The sequence below is a fragment of the Sarcophilus harrisii genome, chromosome 2 (genome assembly GCF_902635505.1).
Source record: "Sarcophilus harrisii chromosome 2, mSarHar1.11, whole genome shotgun sequence".
Lineage (NCBI taxonomy): Eukaryota > Metazoa > Chordata > Mammalia > Dasyuromorphia > Dasyuridae > Sarcophilus > Sarcophilus harrisii.
In genome coordinates, this window is record NC_045427.1 from 550,841,165 (window position 1) to 550,859,480 (window position 18,316).

At 34.9% G+C, this 18,316-nt stretch overlaps 1 protein-coding gene across 2 annotated transcripts in view; it reads left to right on the forward strand.

Moving 5' to 3' along the window:
• ARNT2 (aryl hydrocarbon receptor nuclear translocator 2) overlaps positions 1-18,316 on the forward strand; it is a 252,475-nt gene that overhangs the window by 190,686 nt on the left and 43,473 nt on the right. For both annotated transcript variants that reach the window (XM_003755494.4, XM_031955647.1), the window contains exons 10-12: positions 1,741-1,875; positions 3,456-3,530; positions 10,835-10,986. In XM_003755494.4, coding sequence (XP_003755542.2) covers positions 1,741-1,875; positions 3,456-3,530; positions 10,835-10,986 — 362 coding nt within the window. The remainder of the gene's footprint in view (positions 1-1,740; positions 1,876-3,455; positions 3,531-10,834; positions 10,987-18,316) is intronic.

Here is an 18,316-nt window from a genome sequence, read left to right on the forward strand (position 1 = left end):
TGCTCATATCCCTTCATCTATGTGTATAAATGCATATTGCTCTAATAGTAGGCAACATTAGAGCTGAATTTGGGGAAAGAACTAGAAATGGGAGCCCCTGTTCTTTAAACTCTAAGCAATGCTTCATTGCATCATCATAATTACTCCCATAAAGACCACTGCATTCTAGACTATCTTTAGGTAATAGGAGATCCAGCTCTGTCTTATGCAGAGTTGAAGTGAAATGCTAAAAATCTTTGGAGAATAAAGTGTTATAATTTCTTTACTGTCATTATTTGTTACCAGAGGGCTAGCAATGATAATAAAAACAACAATAATAACAATTATATGGTACTTTAAGATTTGGAAAGTGCTTTTCAAATATTATTTTATCCTCAGAACAACCCTAGTTTGCAGATGAAGAAACAGAGGCAGATAGGTTAACTGACTTTTCCAAGGATACACAGCTAGCATCTAAAGCCACATTTGAACTCATTGCTATCATTTATCTGTCAACTTCCCTCATATGCATCCATCTCCTCCTACTGATACAAACCAATTTACAATTCCCATTACCTCCTTAACCTGGATTATTATAATAAGCTCCTAAATTGCCTTCTCCTCGTCTCACTTTTCTTCAATACATATTTCACAATACTTCCAAAATTATCTTCCTAAAACAAACCATATTCTTCTCTTACCTCGAAAAAAGAAAAGGAAAAAAAAACACTTTTGGTGGCTCTGAATCACTCACTTTCACCACAGTTTACCTTGTAAAGTTCATGACTGTTCATAACCTGACTTTTCTCAAATGACTCCCAGTCATGATTCTAATCAAAATAGATTACTCACCATTCCTTAATCTTGTCCTATTTTCAGTTCTATGTCTTCTTTTATTTCTTTATTCCTGTCATCCCATAGAGCTGCAATGTCCAGCTAGGTGGTACAATGAATAGAGCACTGGGCTTGAAGTCAGGAAGATTTTTCTTGAGTTCAAATCCAGCCTCAGACACTTACTAACTGTGTGACCCTGGATAAATTGCTTAATCCAGTTTACCTCATTTGTAAAATGAACTAGAAAAGAAAATGGCAAACTACTCTAGTCATTTTTATTAAGAAAACCCCAAAAGGAGTTATAAAGAGTAAAATACAACTGAAACAATTTAACAGCAACATCAATTAACCTGGCTGGAATAATGTACTATTTCCCTATCATTCATTCTACTTCTCCCTATTTAAATATTTCTTTTCAAGGTTTGAACTCACATGACCATAGCTACCAAGAAGCCTTCTTTAATTCCCCACTTCTGCCTTTTAACCTGAAAGTGACCCTTCCTTCCTTGAAATGTTCATATCACTTTTTTTGGAACTCTATGACATATTGTAAAGTACCTAAATTTGACTCTTGGTTTTGGTATTTTCTAACTTTGTCACTAAATACAGGCAAGTTACCTAAACTTAATGAGTCTTAATTTCTTCATCTGTAAAAAGGGGTATAAAAATGCTTTCATTTGTGCATTTTTCCTGATATTGTTAGGCTCAATATTTAAGTTGAATACTGTCTCCCTCAAACATCTTTAATTCACAAAGTTTCTTTTCTTATAAATCCAGCACTATTGTGCCTAGATCAATGATTCATGACATTAGTAAATCAAAATAAAGCATATTTTAACATTTGCTTGTTAACAGAAGCATCTTGATATTTTTTTATTTTCCCCTCCATGAAATTCAAATGTTTTCTGATGATTTTATCTTTCTCAGGTAACTAGCTCCCCTGTGTGTATGGACATGAACGGGATGTCTGTCCCTGCTGAGTTCTTATCCCGACACAACTCTGAAGGAATCATCACATTTGTAGATCCAAGATGCATCAGTGTTATTGGCTACCAACCACAGGTCAGTAGATGATTTAGTATTCATTATTATTGGCTAACACTATTTAGAAAATCCATCTTCTCTAATGGACAATTAAAAGTACTTATTCTTTATTAGTGACAATATAAACACAGTGTTATGAAGCAAAATTCCTTAAGTAATACATTCAGTTTAGGTAATTTGCTAAGTGCATTTTGAAGTCTTAAGCAACTCTAAATTAAAAACTCCTTCAACTCATGGAATAGGATTATACATAATAGTTTTTTTTAATCATCTCTAATGCCTAAAAGCACCTAGATTTTTTTTTAGCAGGTACAAATTCTTTCCTCATAACTGCATTACTCTTTTATTGGATCTTTTATTTTTATTTATTATTATTTATTTATTATTTATTTTTATTTTTGTGGATCTTTTATTGCCATAGCCTTTTCAGCTAAAATCTTGACTCAAAACATCTGAATAAATAGGGCAAATTTATCTCGTCTTTTAGATAAAATTGAAGGAAAATAGTTTTACTTCCCATATATAATGGTATTATTTTGGAGGTGGTGCAGTGGATAGAGTACTAGTCCTGGAGTTAGGATCAAATCTAGCTTCAGAAAATTAGTAGTTTTGTGGCCATGGGCAAGTCAGTTAACCCTGTTTGCTTCAGCTTCCCCATCTGCAAAATGAGCTGGAGAAGAAAATGGCAAACCACTCCAGTATCTTTGCCAAGAAAATCCCAAATGGGGTCATGTAGAGTTGCACAGAACTGAAGTGACTCTATAACATCCAACAATATTATATAAATTCAGTGCTGCTTTAAAAGCCATGATAATAATCCATTTGTGCACCCATACCAGCCACAACAGATGCATATTTTCAGGTGGGGAAGTTTATATCCAGCTACTGTTTCCCCAGTTTTGCCAGCATAGACTCAAACGTAGCTGAATACTATAGTTTTGATCAGAGAGTAAATATAGCAGCTTGAATTATATCTCCCTGTACATCCACTTGAATTCAATGGTTTAGCTTCTTGTTGGTTGATTTCTGTACACAAATACTTACTCATTCCATTAGATATTTTCTTTCAGGATCATGCATGCTCTTTTGAATAAACATCAAATAATGGAACTAGGTAGTAAATGTTCTCTTAAGTACAAAATTGTTTCATGTAGAAAAGCATCTTTTTATCCCTAAGAGAGCTTCAGTTTCCACATTTAAACAATTACAGTTTTCACAAGCAACACATCCTGTCTTCACTTGGTCATTTTGCTTTCTTTTAATGTTTATTAGAACCATATTTATTATATTCTGTTCCTCCAAAGCAAATAGAATGTAAAAATCCATCTTTCTAGAAAAAAACCCCACAGTTACTTGGGCTATTAATGTTTTGCCTTATATAGGCACTGATCTTGTTCTCAAAAAGTCTGATTAATATAAGAGCTGCCAACAGAAAGTTTCATATAGACACCAAGAAAAGAATTCTTAACTGTAATATTAGCAGGCATCTGAGGAGGTATGGAAAAAACTGAACAAATAATTATTTCCTTACAACAAAGAAATGAAATATGAACAGTGGAAACTGAAATTGTGTACTGAAGATTTTCTTTTATGTCTAGGATCTTCTGGGAAAGGACATTTTGGAATTCTGCCATCCTGAAGATCAGAGCCATCTAAGGGAGAGTTTTCAACAGGTACCATCCTAAAATAAGTCCTAGCTTGTGCATAAATAATCTTTTTCCAAGAAGATAAGTTTGGATGTAAAGTAATATATGTGTAGATATCTAATACACAAATTACTGTCCCCTAAATAAACCTGCAATAACAATAAAGAAAATTTGACCTCATTTAAAATTTATGAAAGTATATATAATAGGGATGTGTCAATACATGTTTAACTAGCTCTCTCAGAGTGAAAACGTTTGTGTGATATACTTTTAAGCTTAATTTGCAATAGTAACAATTTCTCCATCACTTTACCTCTAGACAAACATTCATTTAAAGTCTTAATTTTTAGTGTTTGCTAATTTAATAATCAGCTTTCATGAGCCAGTTCTAGCTGGCTCTAGCGCATCTTTGAATTATACATTTAGCCTCCCCCCCACCTTTTGGGAGACTTTGCACAATGACTTTTATGAAATGGGTACTTCGTTAATCTCTGTTGAATTGAATTGAATTGAATTGCATTCAATTAGATAGATTGGTTTTTTAGTCAGAAGGAGAACCTAGCTTGGAATGTCTAATTTGGACTCTAGTTCCTAGACTCCTGGTACTTCTCCAGCCTTTTAAAGCTTACAGTTTTTTCTGTTTCATCTCCAATACTTCTTCCTCTAATGTAGGAAAGAATAGATACAACAGGGACAGAGGCAATAAGAAATCTTGGCTTCATGTTAGTTGATCTTGGTGGGGAGACTAAGCCATAGTACTCTTTCCACCTGGAGGCATCGTTTCCTCACTTGCTTCCTCACTTGAAGGCAACCAGGAAAAGAGAACATTTGGGCAGTTAGTTTCTTTTTTATGTACTCTTATTTCCAGTTCAGGAACCCAAAGGCCTTTTTTCACTACGTGGTAAGTGGACAGGAAGTGGTCATGGAATACTTGTTTGTGCTCCAGAGTCCATGTGGGAAGGACTTGCATCAGGAAGAATATGCAGTACATGCTTATGAGGACTAATTTCTTATTGACCATTTCCCCTTACTGTAAATGAAGGGGCTGGACTCCAAGCTTCCATAATTCTATGGTCTTTGTTCATTGATAGAACCCCTGCTTCCCGTGGCCATAAGCAGAAGAGGTACTATCACTGAAATGGGAAGTATGGAGGTTCAAAGAAAATTGGGTCAGCAGTAAACAGAGTTGGACTTGAATTCAAATCTTTGCTCAGACACTTACTAGTTATGTGGCTTAACCCCTGACTGCCTCAATTTCCTACACTGCAATATCACAGGGTTGGTATAAGTATCAAATTTGTAATAATTTAATATAATAAGTGTTAATAAGTATTCAGTACAGTGGCTGACACATAATAGACATTTAATTCTGGTTTCTCTCCTTCCTAGCTGAGTTAGAACATGGATAACATTGTCTTTTTCACAAAGACAGATTTAGAAAAATGATCATTGCCCTGTAAGAAAAAGTAAAATTAAAATTAAATTTTAAAAAGTAGTCATTGCTTATGCTCTCTATCCTGGAAAGCACAATGGAATGGGAATCAGAGGACTGAGTTCTGCCACTAATTCAGTAGAATTGTCACTTTATTTCTGCAAGCCTTGGTTTGTTTCTCTGAAAGATCAGTCTATTGAGTCCGATAATTTCCAATGTCTTCTGGCTCTAAATTTTCTGGTTATAGTGGATGGAGTAAATGGGATCCCAAAACTATTTTAATCATCATTTATGACATGATTTCTGTGGGGGTAATGAATTTTGAGTTCCAGACAGCTGAGTTGGAAATTTGAAACAACCCAGTGGCAAATGGAAGACGGCCTAAGTTTGTTTTCAACTCAAATGCTTCACAAACTATCACTTAATTTCTATTAATGTTTTATAATTTTCATGAGTTCCTCCAGAAGTTTGTTTATATTTCATCATTCTGTTTTATCCCATCACCTGGCAGAACTATTCTTGTCTTTTAAAACTTTAAAGAAAAAAATTTTTTTGAAAAAGTAATTTTCTATCAGCGCAGGGAAGACAAGCTGTGTGTGAAAAACTATGAGCTTAGGCTTAAGGGAATTACTTTTGGAACCCAGAGGTGTCTTCAATTAACATGCCTTGGAAGTGATGGACCCAGTTAACATCCCAAAACTGCCAATTTGGAGAATTGTTGGCAGGAGTAGGGCTGAATGGAAATGTCTGGTGTGTTTCATCATACTTAAATATAGGGCAGTACAACCATAGACTAAGATTTTGGAAATTCTTATTCTTCCTAGGTTACAGTTTATTCTTTTTGAGCCTAAAAGGAGCTACAATGCTCCTTCCCCTAACAAAATCCTATACAAGGGAAGGAAGTGCAAGGCACATTGAGGATAGTTGAAAATGGGGCCACTTAGGGCTTGGGTCACATGCCTATTTTGGGGAGAATTTTTTTCTTTCCTTAAAAAAAATTTTAAATCAATTTGTATAAAGCAGATGCATAATGCTTTCCCTAGTCACTGCCTCTAAATCCCAGTGATAGAAACTTGGGTTGGCTCCTGGGGCTATTGCAGCTGTTCTGGTCACAAGTTGTCCTCCATCCCACCCTTTGGCTCTGGCCAAGATAGGTCTTGAGGCAGGGATAGTTAGAAATGTTTGGCTAAGGTTTAACAGGCTTTGAGGATGCTTCCCTCATCTTCTGGACTATGGAAGGGGAACTTTCTTTCCACTCCCTTCTCTCATGGAAGCCATCCCTTTATATCACCATGTGGGCTATATCTTCTCCTTCTACTTTTCTTTCTCATTGTTTTAATCTCTTTTCCCTCTTCCCTTTTTCATCACATACCCTTTAGTGACCTCCCAGTTTCTCCCTAGTGGCTCTTTCTTTCCTTCCTCTCCTCCTTTTTCTCATATTCTCTCTCCATCTTTCCCTAAAATTTTTCCTTTCTTATCCTTTCTCTTTCTTTCTTTCTCTTTTTTTTCTCTTTATCACCTTTATTTACTCTCCCTTTTATATTCTCTCTCAATTTCATGCCTTCCCTTCTTTCTCCCTCTCTTTTTCATATTTTTTAATTCACTACCCATTTCTTTTTACATTCTATGTCTTCACCTTATTTTCCACTCTCTCCTTTCCCCCCTTATTTACTTTTCTTTTTCTTGTTTTGCAAAACATCATGACATAGTAGAAATGTGCTGGATTTGGAATCAAAGAACCTGGGTCCCCAACAAAGCTCTGCCATTTTGCTGTATGTGTGACTTTGAGATAATCATTTAACTTCTCTGAACCTCAGTTGTCTTATCTATAAAAATGAGGAGTCCTACTCAGTGATAACTAGTGTCTCTTCTAGCTCTTATCATATAATATTAATTCATAAAACACTTTAATGTTTACAAAAATAATTCACTCTTTTGTAAAGACGTGTCTTCTTATACTTGACATAATTTAAGTTCAGTTCATCTAAATCTTAACATGGCCAATTATTTCAGACTATAGTATTAATTATTCCTAAGGCCCTTTCATTTTCCAGTTAACTTACTTTGTTCTGTGCCCTCATATTCTACCTCTAACCCTGTCAATAATGTTTACAATTGGCCACAAGAAGAATGAATGAAAAAGTGTGAGAAGAAAAGTGAAAATTAGTCACCAAGGCTATGAAAATAAATCAGAGTATAGGAATTGCTAATCCTAAATCAGCATAATAAATATATTATTGTTACCTAAAATCTTGTTGCTATCTAAAGGCTCAGCTAGTAAAGAACTTTTTTAATCCTAGAAAGGTAGCATATTAAGAATGGAAGAGACATTTTAAATCATCTATTGTGAATTCTTCTTCATGGTATCATGGAAAGTACAATGGATTTAGAGTCAATTTTTTATTTGAATTATGGCTTTGCTAATTACTATCTCTGTAGATGTTATTCCCAAAGTTTTTTCCTTTGTAATCTTCTGTCTTCTCCCTACCTCTTCTTTCCTATTAATATTTCTTTTGCAGATAGCTTATGTAAGTAACCATATGATATTTGTTCAGTTTTATTCTAGTGATCTTTAAGGATTTTATTTGAGAATATGAAATGCTTTAAAGAGGAAGGATTATACAATAGAATTTTTATGTGTTTTCCTTTTTAATATATATCAAATTTTTCCTCAAAAAAATCCTGCCATATTTTCAAGTATATTATTATAAAATTAGTCAACTCAGACAATGAAAAATCAACTAATAGGAAAGCTTATTTTATTATTGGTATATCAGCTTTAAAAATATTTAAATTAAAATGCTAAGTGTGATTTCAAAGGATATCTCCATTTTATAGAGCCACAGAGATTGCAAACTGCTGAGGTTTTCAGAAATTTGTTGGTTCTAAAGCAAAAAAAAGAGGGATTAAGCATCTGATTTCTGCCAGTACCCAGCTCATGTAGCATCAGTTCCTTGAGAAGGCAAATTTATTCATATGGTGGGAAAATTAAACCAGGACAGTAATGCCCTTTGGCCAACAATAATAAATGTATCCCAGAATCAAAGGGCCCACTGGCCAGCTATCTAATATCCACTAGGAAATCCTTGGGTTGGACATTGACACAGCCTTTGTATTCTTTGGGATTCTGCCATTGGGCGTGGTGGCTAGAAAGTGTTGATGAAGGGAAATAATTTTATACATTTGAAACTGCAAAGGAATTACTTTTAAATAAAAATGAACTCTTTAATTTTAACAAAAGTATTTGAACATACCATGTATAAATATGGTAAACATATTCATGAAAACACTACTTAACAAAATTTGCATATGACATAAAACTGGAAGTAAAATTTTAAAAGGAAAAATATATATATATATATATATTCTTTGACAAGCTAGAACATCTTAAATCAAATAAGATGAAATTTAGAACCAATAAATTTAAAATCTTGAACTTAAATTCAAAAAATCAACTTTAACTTCATAAATGCTAGATAGAAGATGGTATGATTAAATAGAAGTATATCAGGAAAAAATCTAGGACTTTCAGCATACTTAGTATAAGCCAACAGGGTGCTAATACAACCAAGAAAGGTAATGTAATATTAGACTGTATCTAAAGAGGAAGGGTATCCATGACTAAGAAAGTGATAACTTTGCCCACATTTAAGGATATTTATAAACTAAAAGGTATCCAAAGAAACTGAAGACCCTTGAGATCTTACTATATAAGAATTGAGGAAAATGAGAGTGTTCATCTTGGATTTAAGAAAATTGTGGCACTATTGGACAAGATCACTTCTAAGGTACCTTCTAACTCTGACATTCCACAATTCTGTGAAATTCTATCTAGGCATTATAAGAATAGAAGAAAATCTTGTCTTATTAATCAGAAATCTCTCTGTACCTACTGGGTGAACTTGGGATAGTCAATTCACTTCAATCAGTCTCAGTTTTTTAATCAATAAAATGGGGAGACTAGTGAATGATCAGATATTGAGAGGTGTTTTGGAGATTAGAGAGATGTTCAGAGACATAAAGGAATGTGTCATAAGACACGCTTACTAGCAAAAGGCTTACTTTGAGAAATAAGGATCGGAGAGGAGGGAGAAGAGAATCACCCCTATTGTTCCCCCCTCCTTTTTTTGATTCTTACAAGATAAAGGCATTGATTCAGTATATTTGCCAAATGTTTGCAACTGCAGAAATTATCCATTTTATCAGGTAATTTAGTATGTTACCTTTAGAGAACCTGAGGAAAAAAACAATAAATTTGAAAGAAAAACCTAAAACATTCCTTCATTTCAAAGAATAGATAAATAATTAAGGAATTGTACTTGAGAAGACAATTAATACCTATTTGTATAAGGCATATCTAAGCATGTAATGTACCTATTCAGTCAACTTTAATGGCTCTCAATTGCCTCTAGGATTAAATAAAAAATCATTTATATTATATAGCCCTCCATAATCTGACTTCATCCTACTTTTCCAATCACCTTACTTACACCTTAGTCCTTCCCTTTCCCCTGCACTCATACATTCTGAGATCCAATGACACTGTTATTTTAGCTGTTATTTATTTTATATTTTTCTAGCTGTCCTTCCAAGTCTGGTATTGTTTCCTTCTTCATCCATGCTTCTGGTCTTCCCTGGCTTCCCTCAAGTTGAGTCCCACCTTTTGCTAGTAGCCTTTGTCCATCCTCCTTAATGCTCACATCTTCTCTTTGTATATATTTTGTTTGTTTATAATAGTTACAGAACAGAGAATTGAAAAATACACTGACCTGGGTTCTAGTGTGGCTTTTGCCACAAAATATTTTTGTGTCTTCAAACAAGAAACTCAGCTTCTGAGAGGTGGTGAAGAGAGTAAAGTGCTGGGTTCCAGTTGCACCTCAGATACTGTGTGATTCTGGGAAAGTTAATTTCTCTCAGCCTCAGTATCCTCAACTGTAAAAGGGGGTTAATAATAATACCAACCCCCAGAGTTATTGTTAGGAACAAAGATAATATATGTAGGAACACAGATAATATATGTAAAGTGCTTTACAAACATTAAAGGGCTGTATAAATAAATGCTAACTAGTAGTAGCAGCAGCAACAATAGAAATAGTAGTAGTTACAGTAGTGATGGTGGTGGTGGTAGTGGCAGTAATAATAGTAGTATATAAAAATGGCCTCAGTTTCCTATTCTGTACAAAAAAACATATACAGCTTTTTGCATAAGATCTTTAAAGATCTTATGTTTAAGAACCTCTGACTCTGAGGTTCTGTTCTCCTTGATACCAGTGTAAATATGAGCAAGTCACTTAACCTTTCTAGGCCTTGGTTTCCTCATCTTGGTTTCATCATAAAGATGTTGGACTATAACCTCTAAAATTCCTTCCAGGTCTAAATCATCCTATTTTTCATATACATATATATGATAAATATGTATGATAAATGTATATATATATATATATTATATATTTAAATTAAATTAAAATATACAAATAAAAATACACATATTTTATATGAAATATAAAAATATTTATATTTTTTCTAGTTCCATGCTTGATTTGGGGACTTGTAGCCCACTGTGTTCCCATGCAGCTAGATGATGTAGTAGATAGAACTCTGGATGAGGAGTCAGGAAGACCTGAATTCGGATCTGGCCTGGCATACTTACCATCTGTGTGACCTTGGGCAAGTTATTTTTAAAAAGTTTCTGTTTCCCTCAGTTTCATATGTAAAATGAGGATAATAATAGCACCTGCCTCACAGTATTATTGTGAAGAACGAATGAAACAATTATTTGTAAAGCACTTAGTGTAGTGCCTGGCACATTATAAAAATACCACAAAGATAAATATTTTTCTTCTTCCTTCCCTTCTGCCCTAATTCTACTTAATTTTATTTCTATAAACTGTTTCCTTAGGTCGTTAAGCTGAAAGGCCAAGTACTATCAGTCATGTATCGATTTCGGACCAAAAACCGGGAGTGGATGTTAATCAGGACCAGCAGCTTCACTTTTCAGAATCCTTATTCTGATGAGATTGAATACATCATCTGCACCAACACCAATGTGAAGTAAGTGTTCTCCCTTTCCCTGTGTTTTATGCCAAATGGAAATGATTTCTCATAAAAGAATGCTTCATGTTTTCAGATGGAATAATTGAAGACCATTCCACTGCTATTGCTTTGTTAAAAAAAAAAATGCCCTTCTGTGGAATTCATCTGTGGAAAGTTTTCCTTCACAGAAAGAGGGTGGGGTGAAGAAAGGGCAGGGTGCTAAGTCAGCTCCACTCTAGGGTCTCTGTCTGCCCTACCTCTGGGCACTCTCTGGGGTCAAGAACAAAAAAGCCTCTTAAGCATGGTTCCTTACCTTCTACTCTCTATGCTCTTTCAAAAGCAGCTTCTGTGCCTTCTTCCTTCCCTTCCACTCCTCATTGAATTCCTTATGCATGGGAATGAAATCCTTCTCTCTACTATTCTGGCTGCAAATGTCCATATTCCTCATCCTGCAGGGATGTTGGGGTGAGGAGGCTGTGCTTCTCAGAGAACCTCTTTGGATAATGAGACTAAAATACAAGCACACTCAGTTTGATCTGTAGTCCCCTTTGCCATCCAAGCATGGGTTGTTGTAATTCCCTCCTCCAGTCTTGAGCTTTTTTTTAATCTTCCACAATTCTGTTTTTAGATAGAATCTCTAATCTCTTTTTTTTCTCTTTGTCCAAAAGGATGTTTTCCTGTCTCCATTTCCCCCCTTCTCTCTTCTGCTTTCCCATCGTCTTCTTTTCTTCTGTTTCCCAGCATTCTATCCCTATTTGTGCTCCTTTCCTCCTCCCCATGTCTGCTTATCTGCAGTTCACTTTCCTTTTCCTTCCTCATTCTGTATCCTTCCACTTCTTGAGAGACTGGGTTTCATAATGGAAAGAGAGACAGATCTAGAGCCGGAAGAATAAATGAGTGAGTTAAAAAAAAATATAGACTTAGTTTGTGCTGAGCATTCTGCCAGGCTAAGACCTGGGTTTAAGTTCTGCCTTAGTCACTTGTAACTATAACCTCCTAGAAAACTTTAGTTTTCTTATCTGTTAAATAGAAATAATAATACCTCATTAGCTGTTGAGAAGAAAGTGGTTTTTACAGTTTAAAATTCTAATAATCATGTTATTTCTCTTTTTCCTTCTGTCCTTTCTCCCAGTACTCCATCTCTTTTCCCATCCCTCCAAGACACAATTACTTTGGCTTTTGGGAGGGATAGTCAGGTCATTCCCCTATACATATGTTATATATACAAGGGGCACCTACTAGTATAAGGCAAAGACTGGGTTACAGGTCCTTCCTTTGCCATATACTACCCACATGCCCTTGTCTCTTATCTTCACTTTCTTTACCTATGAAATGGGGACAATAATATTTTTATTCCTAACTGCCTTACAGGGCTTTTATGAAAAATCAGTGAAGAAACAATGTAGGTAAAGCATTTTCTCTTTTCTCTTTCTGTCTTTGTCATGTATTTTACATACACACTCAAAAAGAGAGAGAGAGAAAAAAAATGAATTGAAAATGTTTATATTTTACTTGTGCCTTGTAATGTATGATATAAATTTAGCTATTGTTATTATCTGTCCAGAAGTGCCTATGTACATTATATATTTCTATGTACAGGGGAAAATAGGGGGTAGGTAGGTGAAGTGGAGATGACCTAGCCATGGAGCATTTCCTTGTATTATCATGAAATAGTGTTTACTCATTGCTTAAACTATCTGTGGTATCCAGAAAGATTATGGGAAGCTCAAACCTGGGAAGGTATTAAAGCCAAGCAGTTTTTGTGCTCCAGGGTAAAAGAAAGACAGAGAATCCTTAATCAAATGTGAAATATTTGAGGAAACATAGCTGGTTTGCTTCTTTGGCAAACAAATATGCCCAGAGCCCCTACATAACTCCATGTATCACAATGTGGAAAACATCTGTATAGAAATAGCAACATTTACCTGATCTGGGAAAGAATGGGAAACTATACTCTCCTGTAAGCAGGTCTTCTTTGGCCATAAATCAAGATTAGCATCCAAATATTGGCCCTACCCTTTTCCTCTGACTTCCAACAGCTCACAAGAAGTATACTCCTACACCTGACCATTATACAGAGGATACAAGAAGACTGCTTCCATCAGGGAGGATTCAAGGAGGAGGTGTGGAATGGAGAGGAAGGAATTTTGCCATCAAGTTGTTATTGTTCATTAATTTCAGTCACATCTGACTTTTTGTGAGTCCGTTTGAGATTTTCTTGGTAAAGTAACTAGTAGGGTTCACCATTTTCTTCTCTGGTTCATTTTACAGATGAGGAAAATGAGGCAAATAGGGTAAAGTGACTTGCCCTGGGTCACATAGCTAGTAAGTGTCTGAAGCTTGATTTGTACGCAGGAAAATGAGTTTACCTGACTCAGGCCTGATGCTTTTTCACTACCTAGCAGTCTTGTGTCACGAAGTAGGCCCTACCAATTTCTGGCTTACTGCACAGACTAGAAGGACCAAATGCCAACAACTAAGAGCCCCTCCTTGCCTTTCCTAGTGTCCACTTTATAAGCTCCCAGAGGACAAGGTCTACAGAGAAATCTCTCTGTATCTTCAAGAAATATATTTTTTAAAATATTAGAACATCTATAATATTTATATAAGAACTGAATAAATAAGAAGTCAAAATATTTTTTCTACATAAGAATGGGATATGCTACAGCCATGAAAAGTTTTCAATAAGCTGGATTCACAACAAAAAGATTAATTACTACTCATAACGGGGAAGAACATAGTGACCAGAACCATGCCATATGCTAGGAATATATAAGCTTGGTTTATGTCTAAAACTCCTATATTCTTTTTCATCTTAGTTGAATTAGATCATTTTCACAAAGTGCTCCAGGACTATTTTTAGCAATATAGATTAGCATAAGAATTAAATAAGAAAAAAATACTGTCCCAACTGTGAATAAAACTGTAAGGTAATCCATACAAAGTCTCCAGGAAAATCAGATTTTTTTTATTCTTATAGAGAATTTTAGTAACTGCCTAATTCAGAGATTATAATGTGGAATTAATATATTCTTAAAATTTTTCTAAGTATCTCTGCATGCATGATCACTTCCCTTCACCCTCTTTGTCTATTATGTCAGGTTAAACAATGAAGTAATGAACTAGTCTAGAAACTCCTGCAAAAAAGAAAGACTTACAATATCATGGTTGATTCACCTGAGAGAATAGACAATTTTTATGCCTTTGAGTCCTTTGAAGATGGGGAAAAGGGGCACTCTCTTAGAGGAACTATGTCTTTTTCTCCTTTCTCTCCTTCCCTCTCTTCCTTTCCTTTCTTCTTTTCTTTTTCATTCCTTTCCTTTTACTTTCATTCCTCTTGCTACCTCCTCTCCCCCATTCCATGCAGGGTTTATCTACCCTTCTTTTTTAATATTCATTTTGATGTGTTTTGTACATAATAATTATTCAGTAAATATTTATAAAGTTTCCATTTGAGTTGAGAAAAGTTTTTATAATCTGTTTTGGACTGGTAAATTCTGAAATGTTGCTGACTGCCAAATTCTTTTTTTTTTCTGAAGTTCCTTAGAGAATAAGCTTGGGCATTATATTCTTCAGGAAACATAATAGTGCAAGTGTTTGGAACCTGACAGAGTCCTTTAGACTTGGCTCAAAAAAATTGAGTAGATCAGACTACTCTATTTTCCCCAGTGTGCAGTAGAAGGCTAAGTGTACCATTTATTTTGGTGCAAAATAATAGAATGCAGCTGTGGGCCTGTAAAGAGTTTAAGAGTTAGATTTTCAAAATCTTCATTAAATTATATCTCAGAATATGTCTTGTGTATAGAGACTTCCTTTGTCAGTATGATGCCACAGGCAAATTCTGAATTAGTTGATGGACTAAGAATACATTTGTGCCAATAATAGAAGTGTTTGTATACATTAGCAATGGGCATGAAAATAGTGATGGTCACTGTTTTTGCCTCTTTAGAAATGGAACCTGGAAGCCTTGTTTCAAAGTCTGACATGGGAATCTTTTAATGTTGAAGAGAATAAATATATACATATACATATATATATATATATATATATATATATATAAGACTATCTCAATGTTACTGGAAATAGATACATATGTATATCATATGTGTATATATGATTTTCTATAGGTGCATGCGTGTATATACACATATCTTCCTTTCTAGATCTGGGATTTTTAACCCTTTGTGTATATGTGTGTGTGTGTGTGTGTGTGTGTGTGTGTGTGTGTGATAGATCCCTTTGGAAATCTAACATAGTCTATGAACTCCTTTTCAGATTATTATTTTAAGTGGTTGAAGAAAATGCTAAAATTCAATTAGAAGTTAAACAAAAATGTAACTTTTTTTTCCAACAAATTTCAGGAATCCCTAAAAATCTATCCATGGACTGAGTCACTAAAAGTTACAAAACTTTGCCCTTGATGATATCCTATTTAAATTGTAATGGCAGTTTCAGTTGCAACTGTTCTGTTAACTTCTTTTTATTACTATGAATTCTGGTTATTGCTTGATGATTACTATTTATCATAGTAATAGCTAAAGATATTTATACTGAATTATAGAAGAAAACCTCTTTCAGAAAAAGCCATTAATAAAAAATTAGAGAAGTTGTGTGTGTGTGTGTGTGTGTTTTTTAAGGTAACAAAAAGGTTCTCTGTAAGATTTCTGTAAATAGTAGACTAAAAGAAGTCTGTGGTACTCACAGTTCTATGACTTTGGAGTCATGTTTATATTCACCACTTTCCAAAAGAACCACATGACCACCAAATGCCCCAGGGAGTCCAAGGTAATGGAATATTCAAAGCTAGAAATGCAGGGCTAAGAAAGTTGCCGGTAGATCACAAGTAAAAGCTCCATCAACTATTTTAGAGCAAGTGCCTACTTATCTTACTTGTCACATTGTAAGTGTGCTTTTTCATTCATTCAAAACATGATTTAATTGGCCAAAATAAAATTTGTTAATTTTCTAGAATTAATCTTCTTGTTTTACAGAACCATATATGTGCATGTAGTCTCTTCTAATAGAATATAAGCTCTTGAGGGCAGGTATTATTTCATTTTTAATTTTTTTAGTCGTCAGCATCTAGCACAGGGCCTGATATATTGCAGGTGATTTATAAATGCTTTTGATTGATTGATCTAAATAATTTCTACTGGTTTTGATTTATTAAGGTTAAGATGAAAAAGTGTCCTTTTGATGAGGTTAGCTTAGACAAAATTTGTTTACAAAATCAGCCTCTTAAATAGAGTTATCCTTTGCATTGTTCAGTGAAGATAATTTGAAAGTTTGCTTTTATCTATAGTGGGTAGTTTGAAATGTGAACAGTGACACCCTTGAGCCTGTGAACTGAACTTTACTAATGGTAGGTTTGGTATGGAAAAATCATTAAACTTTATATCCAAATGTTTACCAAGTTCCTAGGGGCTGGAGAGTTGGGAGAGGGGAAGAAAGGGAGGGAAAGGTAGCTTAGTTTCTTTCAGTCATAGTCATCCAAAAGAAACTTCCTGGAAAAATAGAAGATTTAATGTTTACTATTTGTGTTGAGCTGCTGAGGAAGAGAGCTCTTCAGCTTCCTACTATTTTTTTCTTGTCAGTTCTGATCAACTTCCAGAGCATGAAAAGAGAGAGAGAGAGAGAGAAAGAGAGAGAGAGAGTGTAATACTTATTTAACCTGTTAGCTTAGCCACTTTTTTAAACAAGCCCATCTATCCAGTGTCTTGTGGTCAACTCAGATTTTTATGAAGACAAGTCATGGGGTTATTTTTTCTGTATTAGATGTTTCAGTATTTTTCCATTTTCACAGCCTAGCTAGTTTATAACCCATTAACTAGTGTGTGGCCCTCATTCTAGAGCTACTTTGGGTCAGCGACCTGATGTCAACTCAGTCTCTCTTGCCTGCTATTGCCCTACTTCGAAGTCTAATTCTTATCATACAGATACTGTTCCAAAAAATACATAGCAGGGTCTCAGAAATGTTATTTTTCCCTCTCAAATTCATCCTCTACACAGTCAGTTTTGTTGACTCAAACAGTCCAACAGATACTTAAAGGTTTTTATATGTGTGCTTTCTATAAGCCCAGCACTATGATAAACCCTTTGGGAAGTATCAAAAGAGTATGACATATTTTCTGTCTTCCAAGAGCTTACAATTTGACTGGAGAGAGAGAACTAATATTTTATCAATGAATCAAATTAACATGTATTTTTAAGCACCTACAGTATTGGCTACATGCCATGCTAGGCAGTAGAGATACAAAGATACAAATTAAATAATTTGTGCCCTCAAGGAATTTCATTCTATTGGGAGAGAAAACATTTACATAAATAAAAATATACAAAATAACTGCAAGGTAAATTTTCTGGATGAACTGTACTAGCCATTTCTTCATATAAACAGTGGTGCTTGAACAGAATTTTAAATGAAACAAGGCAACCTAACAGGTGGAAGTGAGGAAGAATGCATTCTAGGCAGGGGATCAGCTGTGACAAAAGTGTAAAAATGGGAGTATCCTGTGTAAGGAGAACAACAAGGCTAATTCAGCTGCACTGTGAAATGCAAAAAAAGGAAGCAATAGATATTAAGGTTGAAGAGATAGGCTAGAACCAGGTTGTAAGCAAACAGGGGAGATTGTCTTTGATCCTGCACAAAGGAGATCTTCGTCCATGAGATCCCTCAGATCTAGACAAAGGATTTTTCACCTTTTTAGACCATGGAACCCACCGATATCTGGTGAAACCTCTTCTCAAAATCATATTTTTAAACATATTTATTACATAGGATTACAAAGGAAACCAATTATATTGAAAGTTATCAAAATTAACACAAGGGGGGTCTTTATAGGCTCTAGTTTAAGAACTGCATTTCCTAGAGACAATAGGAAGCCAAAAGAGTTTATTGAATAGGAAAGGGGCTTGGTCAGATCTGTGCTTTAGAAAATCACTTTGACCCCGTACATAAGATGGATTTGAAAGATGTAAGACCAATTAAAAAGCCATTCCGACAGTCCAATAAAGAGAGGGGCTGAACTAGATGGTCATGATCTAATCCAATCCAATAAACATTTATTAATTGCTGCCTACTATATGCCAAGCATTGTGCTAAGGGCTAGGAATACATTTAATAAAAAGGAAAGGGGGAGAGAACACATTTAAAAAAGACAGAAAAGAAGGGAAGAGGAACAGGACACCAGAGGGTATCCAGAACATGGAGTAGACACTAAGCGCGGTAGCAAATGCCAAGTGGAATGAATTGAGTCCAGTTTCTGCCCTCCATAAAAGAAGTTATGGGGAGGAGTTTGCTAATGTGGCATTCCAATAGGGAAGTTAGTGTCAGTGAAGCCTTGACCTA